Here is a 17,024-nt window from a genome sequence, read left to right as displayed (position 1 = left end):
TAATTATTGTAAAAAAATAAAGTGCTCATAAGCACAGGGTAGAAAATAAGTCATTCATAATCCAATGCCCAAAGATAACCACCTTTAATAATTCAGTATTTGAAAAAAAGAAGCATGGCTCAGGTCTTGATCTCTGGGTCCTGAGATCTCTGGCTCTCCCTCATCCCGCCATGGGCTCTCTCACTCAGATACGTAATCTGATTAGATAGATAGATAGATAGATAGATAGGAAAGAAAGAGAGAGAGAGAAAGAAAGAAAGAAAAAAGAAAAGACTAAGAAAAGGCGCAGCTGTGACATATAGCACCCACTGTTGTAAGCCGCCCTCCCCAGGCAGTGTTCTGTGGACGGTGCATTGTCTAACATGTAATCCTAGTTTCATTTCTCAGGAATCCTGTTCTATGTTTATAACACAATGATGGGGTTATAAAATTGTTTCTGTTTTTCCTGTGGTAATTTCTGTAAATAGGTTTTTTTCCCTCAAAAGTAAAGCTATAAATTCTAAGTAGTGACTTAGAATTGACCAGTGACCAGAAGTGATCAGATCCAGCATTTGACTGCTCTAGCATTTACTCAAAATGAAAGCGTTGCTTTTCTCTCTGCCCCCAACAGGACTGTTATTCTAAAAAAAAAAAAAAAAAAACTGTTATTGTCATCACACCATGTTCACGTCAACCAAACAAAAACGCCACCCTACCAACATGACTACTCTCATGGAGTTCTCTCCAGCCTGAACACTGTGATCAGAAAAAGTCCATTTAATGCAAATCCATTTCCTTAATGAAAAACTGTGCCTCCAGGCAAGTGTTCCCTTGGATGCAAGTACCTGGTCTTTATTTTTATTTTTATTTTTTTTAATTTTTATTTATTTATGATAGTCACACAGAGAGAGCGAGAGAGGCAGAGACACAGGCAGAGGGAGAAACAGGCTCCATGCACCGGGAGCCCGATGTGGGATTCGATCCCGGGTCTCCAGGATCGCGCCCTGGGCCAAAGGCAGGCGCTAAACCGCTGCGCCACCCAGGGATCCCAGTACCTGGTCTTTAAAAGAGACAGAAAATGCTCAAGCATTGCAGTGCCTTACTGAGAGAGAAGTACCAAGTGACCATTGGCTCATTACTTTCTTTTTTTTTTTTTTTTTTTTTAAATAGGCTCCATGCTGAGCATGAAGCCCAATGTGGGGCTTGAACTCACAACCCTGAGTCAAATGCTTAATCAACTGAGCCACCCAGGTGCCCCCGCTGGCTGATTTCTTAATGTCCATAAGCCTTGGACATAATAATAATAAGTCCATAAATTGTAAATTGAGAATTATAAAAAATATCTTCCTCCAGAGGTTACTTGAAGATCAAACAAGATAAAACATATGAAGTGCTTAAAACTGTGCCTGGCATCAGAGTGCATTCGATACTGTTTAAAAAAAAAATTTTTTTTTAGGGACACCTGGGTGGCTCAGCAGCTGAGCACCTCCCTTAGGCCCAGGGTGTGGTCCTGGAGTTCAGGATCGAGTCCCATATCGGGCTCCCTGCATGGAGCCTGCTTCTCCCTCTGCCTGTGTCTCTGCCTCTGTGTGTCTCTCATGAATAAATAAATAAAAATTTTAGGGGCACCTGGGTGGCTCAGTTGGTGAAGTGTCTGACTTTAGCTCAGGTCATGATCTCAGGGTCCTGGGGTCAAGTCTCTATATGACGCTCAGCAGGGAGTCTGCTTCTCCCTCTGCCCGTCCTCACCCTGCTCATGCTCTCTCTCTCTTTCTCTCTCTCAAATGAAGTCTTTAAAGAAAAAAAAAAACATTTAGGGGGACCTGGGTGGGCTCAGTCAGTTAAGTGTCAGACTGGATTTCAGCTCAGGTCCAGATCTCGGGGTCATGAGATCAAGCCTCATGTCAGGCTCCTCCTCCCTCTTCACCCTAACCCCCGCTCATACACTTATGCACTCTCTTAAAAAAAAATTTTTTTTAATTTTTTTAATCTCATATTGATTTTAAATAACTTTGTTCTTTTGCAGAAGACTTAACCAATGGTTCATACGATGATGTCCTAAATGTTGACCAGCTCCAGAAACTCCTCTACCTGCTTGAGTCAACTGATGATCCTGTAATTATTGAAAGAGCTTTGGTCACTCTGGGTAACAATGCAGCCTTTTCAGCTAACCAAGTAAGTACCTAGTTTCAGAATGGGCGCCTCCTGTGTAACTCCTTACATAGTAGCAGTTAATTGTGACCCTGGTGAGGTACTTAATCCCAGAGCCTCGCTCTCATCATCTATATGGTTTGGGGATGTGTAGCTACAGCATAATGTCTGTTTACTTCTGAAAAGCACAGCCAAATAGGGACATGAGTGTTACTGGGATTCTAGATCCTTATGAGGTTGGTCACAGGCATCACATGTGTGGTAAGTGTTATCTGCTCCCCACTTAGCATTGCATGGCCTTTTTAATTCTTGAAAATTCAGCAAGCATTACTGACAGCATTGCTAACATCAAGTACATACTTTTCGTGGTATGTAGGTCTTGGGGGCGTGGTTCTGATGCTGGGCCCTGGGCCCTGGGCCACTGACAACCACTAAGCATGTAGACAGCTTCTACCAGTAGAGTCTTAACGCCAAGTCTATGCTTCCTTTTCCCCATTATCCCCATGGAGAAAAAGTCAGAAAAAAATGTGTAATGATTTTTAGTTAATGCCTTTCGCTGACTTTGTCATGGAAACAAAATGAGGTTGAATTTATACTCTGTTTCAAATACTTTCCAGTGTGGCAAGGCTTACAGTATAAGCTCTTGAGGTTTATAGGGGAATTTAAAGAATATCTGTTGATTACTCGTATTCTTTCAGTTGCAAGTGACAGAACCCTTCTTAAATTATTTTAAACCCAAAAGGGAAAATACTGAGCTCAGTTAACTTGTACATCCAAGCATAGCACTGGCTTTGGGCACAAGTGAAGACAGTTTAAGGTTGCTGAGAGCATTACCAGGGCTCGCTCTCCCGCCATCTCTTGGCTCTTGCTTATCCCTGTGTCTTTTTTTTTTTAAGATTTTATTTATTATTCACAAGGATAGAAGCATAGACACAGGCAGAGGGAGAAGCAGGCTCCACACAGGGAGCCCAATGTGGGACTTGATCCTGGATCTCCAGGATCATGCCCTGGGCCGAAGGCAGGCGCTAAACTACTGAGCCACCCAGGGATCCCTATCCCTGTGTCTTTTGATGTCCTGGTTTTTTGTCTCTCTGGCCACAGAGAAGTTTTCATTACAGGGATAGAAAGAAAGCCGCTGGCCTCCAGAGCTATTTCTGATGCCATAGTTTTAATATCCCTCTGAAACAAACTGTAGTGGGAGTGGATCCACACAGCCACTGTTCCAACGAGTGCTTTCTTGGGTGATGGGGGTCAGTACTCCTTGTCAGAAATCATAGTACCTTGATCTGCTTTAATAGGATAGTCAAAAAACGGTTAGATTTCTAGTGATCACAGGGATGCCCAGGTGGCTCAGTGGTTGAGTGGCTACCTTTAGCCCAGGGTGAGATCCTGGAGTCCCGGGATCCAGCCCCACATCGGGCTCCCTGCAGGGAGCCCTGCTTCTCCTCCCTCTGCCTGTGTCTCTGCCTCTTTCTGTGTCTCTTGTGAATAAATAAATAAAATCTTAAAAAAAAAAATTTCTAGTGATCACAAATTCTCAGGAAGAGCCCAACTTGCACAGCAGAGGTGTTTTTTGTTTTTTCGTCCTAATGCTGAGCCCACTCTTTTTTTTTTTTTTTTTTTTTTTAATTTTTATTTATTTATGATAGTCACAGAGAGAGAGAGAGACGCAGAGACACAGGCAGAGGGAGAAGCAGGCTCCATGCACCGGGAGCCCGATGTGGGATTCGATCCTGGGTCTCCAGGATCGCGCCCTGGGCCAAAGGCAGGCGCCAAACCGCTGCGCCACCCAGGGATCCCTGAGCCCACTCTTGATGGTAGAGTTTGGGGCTGTTGGTAAAGAGCAGATGACACCATGATACTCTTTCATTCTTTTTCTCATAGAAGGGCATGTTTTGTTTTGACAGAAGTAATTTTCAGCTTATTTTTCTTGTAAGAATTAAAATATCATCCACTGTTGGGGCCAAAGGCACAGAGTAGCATAGTCTTGCAACCAATTGTGAGAAATCCCCAGATTATTTTTTCTTGGAAAATTTGGGCATCATTTCCCAGATTGTGTAGAACTCTAATTCTTCAAGATGTTAATAGGGGTTTCCTCTCCCCTACACACACACACACACACACACACACTGAAAAATGACCCTTTCTTTTGTGTATACTTCATGGAAAAGCTCTTGGAGATCCCCAGTGCATAATGGATGCTTCACTATATTAAGTGTCTACACTTACTTTGCCCAGAGTTTCTCTAACTTACTTAACTGTGGAATCTCCTTTTTTTTTTTTTTAATGGAACGACTATTACTCTTGAAGGATTTGTATTCCAAAAAATACATTTTAGCAAAACATTATTTTAGTATCCTAATTTTCCAAATGTGCCTATAATAGAAAAGTCATATCTTATTTCAAAGTAAAATCATGTGTTTGCAAATTGCTTTGAGTTCATTTCAGTAGCTGTACAAATCTTCATTGTAGATCTTCAAGTTACAGTTTTTAAATAATTACATATCTTAATTTATTTTCAATCTATTTTCTTTACCTTTAAAATATGGAAAGTAATTTAAAAAAAGAATTACAGATTGTGCATAGGAAAGGTGTTTGCAAAGAGTCATTAATTTGTATCAGTATTTGTGGATGCAAAAAATTTGATGAAGGGGGTGCATATTGAAGTGATGGTCCTGTGTTTTCCCCTCTTAGGTCATTATACGTGAATTGGGTGGTATTCCAATCATTGGAAGCAAAATCAACAATCCCAACCACAGCATTAAAGAGAAAGCTTTAAATGCGTTGAATAACCTGAGCGTGAATGTTGAAAATCAAGTCAAGATAAAGGTAAGTTACCTGAAATCATAAATGGGTAGGTTTACTATAAATGAAAGGGAAAACCATAGTGTTAGCTAAGACCTCCATCACGTCACATAGTTACCTTTTTGTCAACCTAGTGAGAATATTTAAGATCTATTCTTTTAGCACCTTTCAAGTATATAATACAGTCCCCCTGCTATACATTAGATCCCAGAACTTATTCACCTTAAAGCTAGAAGTTTCTACCTTTTGACCAAAATCTCACTATTTCCTTTATTCCTCAGCCCCTGGCAACCACCATGCCACTCTTGTTTCTGTGAGTTGACCTTTTTTAGATTCCACATATAGGTGCCATCTTCAGTATTGTCTTCCTGTCTTATTTCACTTAGCCGAATACCCTCATGGTCCATCCATTTGTTGCTAATGACAAAATGTCCTTCCTTTTCATTCCCGAATGATTTTCTGTTGTATATACAGACCACATTCGCTTTATTTATTCATCTGTCAACACAAGTTGTTTAATCCCTTTTGCTTTTCTGCCATTACTCTGGTTTCTATGGTAACGTGGAATCTTTGGGGTTTTTTTTTTTTAACCTAATACTGGCTTATGGGACAATTGGTCATTAGCATTTTATATTAGGAAACTTTTCTTATCGCTTAGAATTTCTGGTGGAGTTTTCAGTTAGGTGAATAGTGATTATCTGAGACATAATTTACCAAGCTGGAAAGATCCTGGCCAGAAATAGAAAGCAGTTTCAGAAACTTTTCCATCACGGTGCATTTAGTTCTAGCGTGTCTGAAATAGGAGTGGTACCGGCATTGCATTACGTTTTGCCAGTGGCAGTTACAACATCAGGAAGGAGCACTTCATTCAGATGTACCCAGGTAAATAAGAAAATTGGGCCAAAGACAATTTTGCCTCTGCTTACTTTTGATAGAACTAACCCTAGAAAAAAATTGTTTCACTTTGATCACCCTATTCTTTACTTCTAACATGATGCAGCCCCTAGACCGTGTTGTGAATGTGTTTACCGTGATGCAAGATGGCCAGACAGGTCTCCCTGGCATCCTCGTGTGTCCACACCAGCTGACACAGAAAGGAAGCCTGAGATGGGAGACCCCCCACAATTGAGAGACCACTGGTGTTGGGAGCATGGTCTCTGGAATTGGACATCACTTCCCTACTCGCTGGCTTGATTATTGATCTAAGTTCTTTGAGGACTTGTCTTTGTCTGTCAAATGGCCATTAACAACACCTACCTCACTAGAGCTATGTTACGGAGTAGGTGAGGCGTATTTGTAAAATGCTCGCACATTGCCTGGTATTAACAAAGGTAGCTCAAAAAAAAAATTTTTACCAAAGTTGGAGGGCTGGAAAGCCATCTTTTCTGAGGACCCAGCCTCCCCCTGAACAACAGCCCTTCTCTGCCGTGCAGAAAAGTTACTGCTTCAAAGATGAATTTTTAGAGATTCTAAGATGCTCACTCCCTCCCCCCTCCCAGGTATACGTCAATCAAGTCTGTAAGGATGTCCTCTCTGGTCCCCTGGACTCTGCCGTGCAGCTGGCTGGGCTGAGACTATTAACAAACATGACCGTGACCAACGACCACCAGCACATGCTTACTGATTACGTCACAGACCTGTTCCACGTGTTGCTTACGGGGGATGGAAGCACCAAGGTACGAATGAAGCAGTTATGACTTGAAAGAGAGCTTATTAAGAGCTTATTGCATCAAGCTTATTAAGAGAGGATTAAATTTCTGAGTCCCCTGTCTTGTTAGTATCCCTTAAAAAAAAAGAGTAAGTTCAGTTAACATTTATTAAAAGCCTTTTCATGAGCTTAAGAAAGTAGATTATTTTTATTCCCAAGTATGCGTTTCAAAATTCTTTTGTGAAAATGTGCTGTTTCATTTATCAGTAGATTGTCATTTGTTTGCTTTTCTGAAAATCAGTTTACCTTTTACTGACATGATGTAGTGGGCTTCCCCCACCATCACCAGGTTGAATTATACATGATTGATTAAAAGGAATCTTTGAGAGATAATGCTGGTTAATTGAATTTTTTGCTCACCTTGCAGTTAGAAACATTTTTTTGATTTAGCCATTATTTGCTGAAAAATCTTTTGAAAACCACTTTTAAGTTAATAATGGATGTCTGGGTGGTTGATTTTGATCAGTTATACAGAGGTAGAAGGCAACAGAGATTGACCTATTTAAATAGGATCTCAGGAGACATCCCGTGAAAGTAAACCTCTCATATTTGTGGGCATTTTTCTCAAATGCCATTTTTTAAGAAATAGCATAAAAACATAGCATAAATAGCATAAAGGTAGGGCAGCCCAGGTGGCTCAGTAGTTTAACACCACCTTCAGCCCAGGGTGATCCTGGAGACCGGGGATCAAGTCCCACATCGGGCTCCCTGCATGGAGCCTGCTTCTGCCTCTGCCTGTGTCTCTGCCTCTGTGTGTGTGTGTCTCTCTCATGAATTAAAAAAAATTAAAAAAAAAAAAAAAAACCGAAGATAGAGTAATCAAAGGCTCTGATTAGTTGGGTTGATCATCAGTGTTTTATTATATTGGTCGCTGTTCTCTGGCACAATTGAGAGAAAAATGCACAAGCATTTTCAAAGGACCAAATGTAAAGCCCTACTCCAAATATTCAACATCACTGAAGTTATTTCTATAGATCTCAAATGGGATTCCAAGACAGCCTCACTGTAGCCCTATTAAAATTTGTTCTGGCCTTTCCTCATTTCCAGTAACCAGAGTTCCTTAGATCTGGTCTAAAGCATACCCAAAGGCATTCAGAATTAAATGTAATAATATTCTTAGCAATATTTTCGAAATATGCTCCATCCATAGGCAATTTCTAAAATGCACACACCCATCAACATCTCTTTTTCCAGTAGAACAAAGTAACTTCCAGCCTTTGAGGCCTCAAGGAACCCCTTCCCTCTACCTTAGAGTGTTGCAAATACAGGACAGATCTCTCCTCTGCCTATGTCTGCAGCAGCTCTACCCAAAACTTCAGGAAGAACAAGGAGTTCCAAGCCAGGCGAGTCTGGCCTTGGAGCTGTATAGATCTGTCTCAGACATGGTCTGTGTTTTAATATATTTTATGTCTTTTTAGAAGATGACTCTCACCACAATAGTATGTTCTATTTTTGGTTTGTTTTTCCATTCCACTGCCTAGTACAGCATTTCTGGGATAGAAACGTTGCTTTTTTGGTCTGTCTGGGAACCTGACCACCAATTATAACATTGTCCACAAAAAATAAGTGTAAATTTCCAACCTGCAAAGGAACTTTTGGATAGTAATCCATTTGTGAGAAAATGTACCCATTTTAGATATTTTCTCAGTAAATTACCACCAAAATTGATTTTTTAGAAATCTTATTTTTATTAAGAGAGCTCACCTTACCATAACCATCCTTTGGGTACAACACTGATTCCTAACCAAATACAAATAATGGAAGATTAACGCAGATAATTCTTGTTAAATCTGCACTGAGAGCAAAGAAAACCAGTGGCTTAAAAGAAATGTCGTGGAGTCACCACAAGATGGCACATGTGATAAGAGAAAAAGAGAGGACTTAACATGGTTCAAACCAGAATACCGACAGGTATCCCCCCACCCCCATCTGAAAGTAGGGCATTCCTAGGAAACATTTCCTGAGCCAAAATGGTGTGAAGTGGAGCAGTGCTTACCGGTAGTTTATATGGAAAATTTTTTGAGCATTCAACACACACCTCCCCGCCCCCCAACCTCTCTCAGACTTTTCTGATAGCTTGGAACCTATCTTGCTAACCGATGCACAAATTAAATCAAGATAGCACAGATGTTCACAGACACAGTTCAAAGCTCTGGCTGCCCAATGCTGAGTGTAGTTTCTGGACTGCGCATTGCCCCTGTTAACGCTTGCTGCAAAACAAACACCCAGCGCTGTGGTTTTTTCTTTTCTTTTTCTTTTTTTTTTTTTTTTTTTTTTTTTGTAAAAACGAAAATCCTCTGGATTTCTTTCGGGTAGTGGAAACAGGTACCAATAATGTAGGTCTTCTATAAAAAGCGAAGTGATGTAATGCAAACATTTGAAAAGCAAGGGACACCTGCAGCTGTTTAATCTGTAATTGTGCTCTGTAAATTATTTTCTCATGGTTCACTCCCTTCCAGAGCCTAGCAACGTGGAATTTTAATTCAGGCTGCTAACTAGCTGTTACTATTCCCTGGTTATAAACTTGCCCTCGTTGGCCACTCAGGCCTTATGGATTCTGACCTCAGACTTATTTCCTAGGTTTGGGACCTTCCTGTTTCAGAACTCCTGTTTTCTTAATAAAACATCACTGACAGTGGGGACAAGTGTTTATTCCTAAAACTTATGCTTATTGTTGCTGGTGGCCAGTCAGGCCAGACCTGATCTGTGTAACGGTCAAAAGTTCTTTCCTCTGTTACCTTAAGAGGCTAGAATTTATAAAGGATGTCTATTTGAAAAACATAAACACGGTCCCTACCTACACAAGAAACTGTTACCAGTAGTTTCTGCTGAGGGGGCGGGACAGGCAGACAGGATGGTGGCTTTTATTTTGATCCTTGTTTCCCTCTGCAGTTTGAAATTTATCATGGCCATGTATTTATTAAAAAAAAAAAAAAAGTTTAAATGGCTGATAAAAAAATTTAAGCAAAGCCTTTTATCCTCCTTAACAAATTAGTATATACGGGATCCCTGGGTGGCACAGCGGTTTGGCCCCTGCCTTTGGCCCAGGGCGCGATCCTGGAGAGCCGGGATCGAATCCCACATTGGGCTCCCGGTGCATGGAGCCTGCTTCTCCCTCTGCCTGTGTCTCTGCCTCTCTCTCTCTGTAGGACTATAATTAATTAATTAATTAATAAATATAAATAAACTCATAAATAAATAAATAAACTATCATAAATAAATAAATAAATACAAACAAACATGACCCAAGGAATATGTGAGATACAGTATAGGTGTATAAAAAGACCATAAAGAAAAATAACAAAACTTAAGTGGTCGTTTTGGTCATGGAAATAGGGGGGCAATTTCCTTTTCCTTTGTGCTTTTCTATCACTTTTGAAAAATGTTCTGTAGGAGGGCCGCCTGGGTGGTTCTGTTGATTAAGCATCCAACTCTTGATCTCAGGGTCATGAGTTCAAGCCCCACACTGGGGCTACTTAAAAATAAATTTAAAAATAATGGGACGCCTGGGTGGCTCAGTGGTTGAGCATCTGCCTTTGGCAGGGTGTATCCTGGGATTGAGTCCCACATCAGGCTCCCTGCATGGAACCTGCTTCCCCCTCTGCCTGTGTCTCTGTTTCTCTGCCTCTCTCTGTCTCTCATGAGTAAATAAAATCTTTTATTAAAAAATTTTTATTTTTTAAAGATAAAAAAATATCTTTTTATTTAAAAATAAAATATTTTTAAAACATCTTTTTAAAATGAATAAATAAAATCTTTTTAAAAATAAAATCTTTTTAAAAATGTTCTATCGGAAATACACAAGACCTTTGTATTAAAAAGTTTTCTGAAATAAAGGTCTGGGTTCCTTTCCAGGTCTAGTAGAAAGCACATCTGTCCCTCCTCGCTTCTCAGTTTGTGTAATTTCAGGTATCTTGTATAAAGTACAGCTTTATATGACCTTCGTCTCTAAACAGGAATTCAGTTTAAATGTTATGACAGCAGTCTCCCCAACCCCTTATCCATGGTTTCACTTTCCGTGGTTTGTTACCTGCTGTCAGCCGCAGCTGGGATGCAGTGATCCTTCTGGCTTACTGTCAGAGGGTCAGAAGTGCCTAGTGCCATGTTACAACATGTGTCATTCACCTCCCTTCATTTCGTCACGTAGGCATTTTGTCATCTCGTAAGAAAGGTGAGTATAGAAAAATAAGATGTTTTCAGAGAGTGCTCCCTTCAGCAGCACGTATACTAAATAGTATTGGATATTTCAAGACTGTATTTATTTATATAACTTTTTTTATTAATCTCATACTGTGCCTCATGTATAAATTAAACTTTATCATAGGTATGTATGTATAGGAAAAGACATAGTGTATGTGGGGCTGGATATTATCCACGGTTTTAGGCATGTTCTGGGGGTCTTGGGATGTATCCCCTGCAGATGAGGGGGGCTACTGCACTGACTGATTATAAGTGAAAGGAATGCAGATATTTTAGCTAGTCAGCTCTAAGTTAACATTTGTTGCCAATTATTTATGTCACTGCCTAAAGGATTTTAAAACATTTTTCACATTAAAAAAAGATAAGCTCAAAGGTTCATAGTAACCTACTAAAAAGTAAAGAGCCATATTTTTATCTAGTCTTGGTAACCAGGCTGTTCCAAAATTTCCATACTTTAAATAGAAATAAACTGAGCTTTGAGAGATTCCTTTTTTTGTTCCAAAGATCATATTTCACTTACCAGTAATTGTAATAAAGATCATTTATGTAACCTACATTAAGATTATTACCACGGGTTAGGGGTGAGGCAGGTGGACATTGAGATACTCACCATTTTCTCCTTTAATAATGTAGCTGGAAATTTAGTTTCAATAACCCTGCTGTGTGCCAGGTGTTGTAGAGGAGAGGGCTCCATGGGGTAGAGAATTTGAGCCAGACCGTGAAGCCCAGGCAGGACTTTGAAGCGTGGACACGCTAAGAGGACAGGGTGCCGGGGAGAGCAAATCCATGCTCGCTGGTCTGAAATAAACCCGTATGATTCTTATTTCAGGTTCAAGTTTTGAAACTGCTTGTGAATTTGTCTGAAAATCCAGCCATGACAGAGGTACTACTTGGTGCCCAAGTAAGTAGCTCACATACTTGTTTTATAAGTATACAAAAATAAATGGATTTGGACAGACAGATATAGAAAGATTTATCCCAAAATGTTAACAGACTATCAGTGAGGAGCACAGGGGGGTTTGTTGTTGTAGTTTTGGTTCTTTTTGTCTACACAAATTTCCTAAATTGTCTGTAACGAACATATTTTAAAGAATCATTTTGGGAAAGTCTTCCCTAGCAACAATAAATTATAATTGTTCTGTTGATCCATTTTGGGCCACACGTATGTGACCACACCTTTTCCCTTTGACGTGTTCGCATGTGTCTTCCACGTCTGCTCAGACACTAGTCTACTGATGGATGTGCCACACGCTGAGCCGAATGCCAGGACACACCAGTGAGCACACATGACACAGTGCTGGGCCTCACAGAACTTATGAAAAGAGACAAAAAAAATATGTAACAAACGAACACAATAATTAAAAGCTGTGATAAGTGTTTTTGAAGAAAGCGAAGGTGGTACTGACACAGAACAGGCCTCTACTCCTGTGAAGGTGGGACCTGCTGGATTGAGCTGCTCGTCCTGGCGCCCCAGCCCTGCGCCCACACAGGACAGCTCTGGGGGATCCATGATCCCCAGGGAGACTAGGAGGGCCTTAAAAAGGATGTGGGTATTTTTCCAAATGACTGCCTTCTAGCACTCCCAAGAGAATCCTATTTTTAGCTAAAACAGTGAGACCTTTTTTCCATTAGTGTATAGTGTAGGGGTGCCTCATATTTTACATTTAGATTAGAGGATTTTAGGGATAATTTTCTATGACCAGATTTTTTTTTAAATGTATTTGATGTAGTTTTAAAATGCAAAAATATACCTGAAGAATATTTTTGTTATTAAAATAATACTCCTGGTTTCCTCTTGCAGGTGGATTCCTCATTCGTTTCCCTTTATGACGGCCACGTGGCAAAGGAGATTCTTCTTCGAGTCCTGACGCTATCTCAGAATATAAACAACTGCCTCGAAAAAGGTTCTTTAGCTGTTCAGCCTACTTTCCCTAAAGGTTCCCTGTTCTTCCTGTTATATGGAGAAGAGTGTGCCCAGAAAATGAGGGCCTTAGCCAAACACCATGATGCAGACGTGAAGGAAAAGGTAACAGTCATACCCAGGTTCTGACTAGTTTTCATCTGCCAGCTGTAGAATCTTAAACAGTAAATACCACATTTCATTATTAACCCAGCTAGAACCTGCCATGGTCTTGTGGCTTATTTTGAGCCAGTTCTGAACCATTTGATCGATACCAAGTGAACTGAAGAGCTTTTTCTGATACCCTTTCTTTTCATTTGCTGTTTGCCAAGTTTACTTCTTCAATTATTTCCTTAATGTGACGCGACAGTTGCCTTATTTACATGTCAGCTAACCTTGCGTCCTTGGAAGTGCTGTGCTGTCACCTGCCTTCACGTGTGACTGGCTGGTTGCTGCAGGGCCGCAGCCGGAGAGCCCCGGTGCTTGAGGCAGGGAGGGCTTCCAGAGTCTGAGGCCAGCAGGCCAGCCCAGCCATACTGCTTCCAAAAGTCTCTTCTCATCATGAGAGTTTATTCTGAGTCCATGTGTCTCCTCGCCCTCACCACTCCCATTCCGTAGGCCAGCCTCTGAAGATGTAGCGTGTGACTCCGTCCATAGGCAACTGGTTAAATCAGTTCTCTCATCTTAAATAAGGAGTCTGAATGTGCTCATGTGGAAAGGCATCCAGGAAATGGCTGGGTTTTTTTTTTTAAATGAAAACTATTTATGCTTATATCCAGAGAGATTGATGTCTGGGAGTGGGATGAAGGAAGGAGCTTTCCTATGTACACCTTCTACCGTTTGAATTTTTTAACTATCAGCATGAATTTTACAATTTTTTAAATAAAAAAGAAAAAACAAGTTTATGTGCTTTCTCTTGATAGTACTTTATTTATTAATATTCATCCATATTTTACTTAGCTTTTTGTATATTTTAATTGTAATCATTGTCACAATAGCTTATGGAATAAAAATATTAATAGATTTCAATTCAGCCAGGTTTTATAATATTCAAGTTCATAACCGTCACCATGCTTAGTATTAGGTAAATCCATATGCAAGCAGCAAGCAGCTTTCCTACTCCAGGTATTTAAGGCAAAGCTGTACAAGTACTTTAAACTTCATTTGGATTTCCATAGGAAGTCACAAATCCTCAAACAGAAAAATGTGTATTTTCAGGGTTAGCCTTATACAGAAATCAAACTTGCAAGAAATATTTTTTACAGTAGAAAAAGGATTCCGTATTAAGGTGAAAACATGTTAGTTCCCAGCTGGCTACGGTAGTAATGTGTATATGCTGGCAAGAACACTACTTATGTTTGCATTACTGATAAATAAATGTCCTAATTCCCTGAAAGGCACATTCCTTTATAACGAATGTTTAAATCTGCCTCTTTATGAAAACACAAATGTATGCATGAGTAAAAACTAGGATTTGATGTGCTTCAGCAGCACTGGATTCTAAAACGCCATTTCTTTTCCTCCGTCTTTAGTTTAAGAGATAATCCCAGTTTCTGGGGTTCAGAGCATTGAGTTTGAAATGTCAAAATGTTAGATAAAAGGGGAGTCATTTTTAACTTCCTAAAAAATTACAAAGTCAAAGTGCACAAGGAATTCCTGATCTATGTAGGTCATGGCACATCTTGGCTTTTATTGGGTGGGATTCCCCCCGCAATGAGTGATCCGACCCTCTGGTCAAGGAAGAACCAACCTCTGGGTGTCCATCACTTACTACAGGAGGAAGGGACTGTCCGTAAGATCTCACAGGTTCGAATGGGTGCTGGCTAACTGGAGAGCAAAATGAAACTGATCAGGTAAGACCAAGTAAAAGGCATTATGCCCTATGTTAGACTGAATGGATGCAAGAGAGTGGATTTGGCTTACTTTTCAAAATTTGGTTTTGCTTTGTACATAAACCCTGCAAAAATGTAGCTAAGTGAAAAAACTGAAACCACACAAACTGCACGTGATTCTACGAGGAAACATGAAGCTCCATACACTTCTTCACAAACAAGATGTCAATGTAGAAAGAATGTGAATGGTAATAAAAATTAAAGCTTCTGAGAAGGCCTAGAAAAAGGCAGTCCTTTTCATTAAATGAACTGGATGGAACATGATTTAAAGTGCTCAGAGACCTGCAGTTAGTTTCTGTGAATACAGAAATAATGTTAAGGCCATTCATGGAGAAGACAAATTAAGATGGTCTTCACAAAGCAGAGGTGAGAGATGAATTTTCAGTGTGGCAGGCAACAGCAAGGAAGGTGACCACACAGGCTAGTACTAGGGTGCCAGCAGCCCCCACCACCGCCAGCTAAACCACCCTCAACCTAACACCTCCATTCCCATCTGCTTGCTAGAATGTTCCTTTGGAGTGAAAAGGTTTATGGTGATTCAGCTTTTTTTTTTCCTGAAGGTTATTTTATAGGTAAATTTTTTCTGCTTTAGTGCCCCAAATCACGTACATTCACATCATTATATACACATTTCCCCTTGACTGATTTGCATCTTTGTAAGATAAAAATGCTAAATTTTGATAAATGATCATTTACATTTATTTTGTCTGTGACTCTTCAAATTTACAAAAGGAGATAAAGTTGTCAGTCCTCAGTGTTTCGTGCCCTAAATATATATGGTGGATTCTGCAGCAGGAATAATGCACTATTCAAAAGGACGAGCCTATTTTCAGCTTTCAGATCTACTGATCTATATTAGGCAGTGATGTCTTAAGAAATAGTTTTCTCCCTTATATTTTCAAAGTGCTTTAAAAAAAATCACTATTCACATTTTTTGGAGGTAGGTCAAAATTGTCCTCTTGTACGTGAGGAAACTGAGGCACAGTGCGCATAGGTGACATATGGCGGGATCCACGGTAGAGGGACTCAAATTGAGATTATGTGGCTAACAGGTGGCGTGCATATATAGTATGTGAAAATAGGATACTGCTGGGTAGCATTTGGTGTAGAAAACCTATTTTGATTATTTTGTGTGAATAAAGTTTACCTCACCAAGACTGTGGAGCAGAAAGACAGGATGGGCCTCTAATGTATCTGATCGGCTCTCATGGAAGGTTGAGAGCAGTCAAGCAGCCAGAGAGCCCCTAAAGGACTAAACTCAAGTCAGCTAATTGCCAAAAAAATCACCATTTTTCTTTTAATTGCTAGTATTACTAGCTTAGCAAAGTAGAATCATGCTTAGAGGTCATTTAATATAAAAATACAAGCCATCTGAATCATGTAAAACATAAAATATTTATAGACCTTATTGATATATTCAGGGTTGGAGCTATGAAATGAGTGGGAGAAATGAGCAGATGGAGAGAAAATGGAATACAGAGAATTATTAACATTTTAAGATCTGCATTTATCTTTATAAAATATTTCCTTGCAGCTATCTTTGTGCTTAGCAGGTCTTTTAAATTAAAAATAGAAAATGTCACCAATCATGTCCTTATAACCACCCCCTTTTCCCTGCCTCTGCCCAGCTCCACTTCCGATTTAGGGATTGTAGACGTGCAACAGAAAATACTCCTCTTTTTAAAAATTAAGTCTTTAAAAATGGGAACCTAGCCCAACCTATGTTTCTATGCTTAAAAAAATAAATCACTTCACATTTGGCATATAAGCTAATCCTGACAGAGCAAGGAGAGCTGCTGTAAGCATGTGGCTGTCGATTTCACCACATTCTCTATTGGGAATACAAGAAGCGGGTTTCTATGCGCAGGCCTCTGGAACAGTCTAGCTAGATAGACTCAATCTTGCAGGAGGCCCTTAACCAGAAGAACAGAAATAAGACCTCAAAAATCAGTTTTCATAACTTCCAAATACTACCACTAAAGTGTAGTGCTCTTGTTAAAAAATAGTTCCATTGCAATGCTTATACCATTAAGACAAGATTTTAATCCCCCGTCACCAATTCATTATGGAAATGACCCACCTCTGAACTCTTCTTTCTCTGTATGAACTGGCAGTCGGAGGAGCAAGCAAGTTACCAAGCAAAACATAAAACACTAATTTGCAGAAGTTGTTTCCCCAATGTAAAAAAAAAATCTCATATTCAGGAATTCCTTGGTCTTTCTTAGAGGATACCTTAGTCACTAAGAGCTCCTGTGCTCACATTTATTCAGTTTTCCTCATCGGCGTTGAGGTATCTGGATTCTCCATGCTTCAAGACAAAAAAATCTTCTGAGTTAAGTCCGTATCTTCCTAGAGCCTCACTCAGCTTCACTGGGGGCTCTAAGTAATG

General features: G+C 40.0%; 2 protein-coding genes across 7 annotated transcripts in view; one reads left to right on the top strand and one right to left on the bottom strand.

Moving 5' to 3' along the window:
• ARMC10 (armadillo repeat containing 10) overlaps positions 1 to 13,648 on the top strand; it is a 25,812-nt gene extending 12,164 nt beyond the window's left edge. Inside the window, exons 2-6 of the mRNA XM_025449551.2 lie at positions 2,006 to 2,154; positions 4,825 to 4,959; positions 6,435 to 6,611; positions 11,673 to 11,744; positions 12,645 to 13,648. Coding sequence (XP_025305336.1) covers positions 2,006 to 2,154; positions 4,825 to 4,959; positions 6,435 to 6,611; positions 11,673 to 11,744; positions 12,645 to 12,893 — 782 coding nt within the window. The 3' untranslated portion in view covers positions 12,894 to 13,648. The remainder of the gene's footprint in view (positions 1 to 2,005; positions 2,155 to 4,824; positions 4,960 to 6,434; positions 6,612 to 11,672; positions 11,745 to 12,644) is intronic.
• The window catches only part of NAPEPLD (N-acyl phosphatidylethanolamine phospholipase D), a 53,930-nt gene continuing 50,550 nt past the window's right edge, over positions 13,645 to 17,024 (bottom strand). For all 6 annotated transcript variants that reach the window (XM_049096654.1, XM_025449547.3, XM_025449548.3 and 3 more), the window contains exon 5: positions 13,645 to 17,024. In XM_049096654.1, coding sequence (XP_048952611.1) covers positions 16,902 to 17,024 — 123 coding nt within the window. In that variant the 3' untranslated portion in view covers positions 13,645 to 16,901.

This window comes from Canis lupus, chromosome 18, assembly GCF_003254725.2.
Source record: "Canis lupus dingo isolate Sandy chromosome 18, ASM325472v2, whole genome shotgun sequence".
NCBI lineage: Eukaryota > Metazoa > Chordata > Mammalia > Carnivora > Canidae > Canis > Canis lupus.
This window is presented reverse-complemented; position numbering and strand designations above follow the sequence as displayed.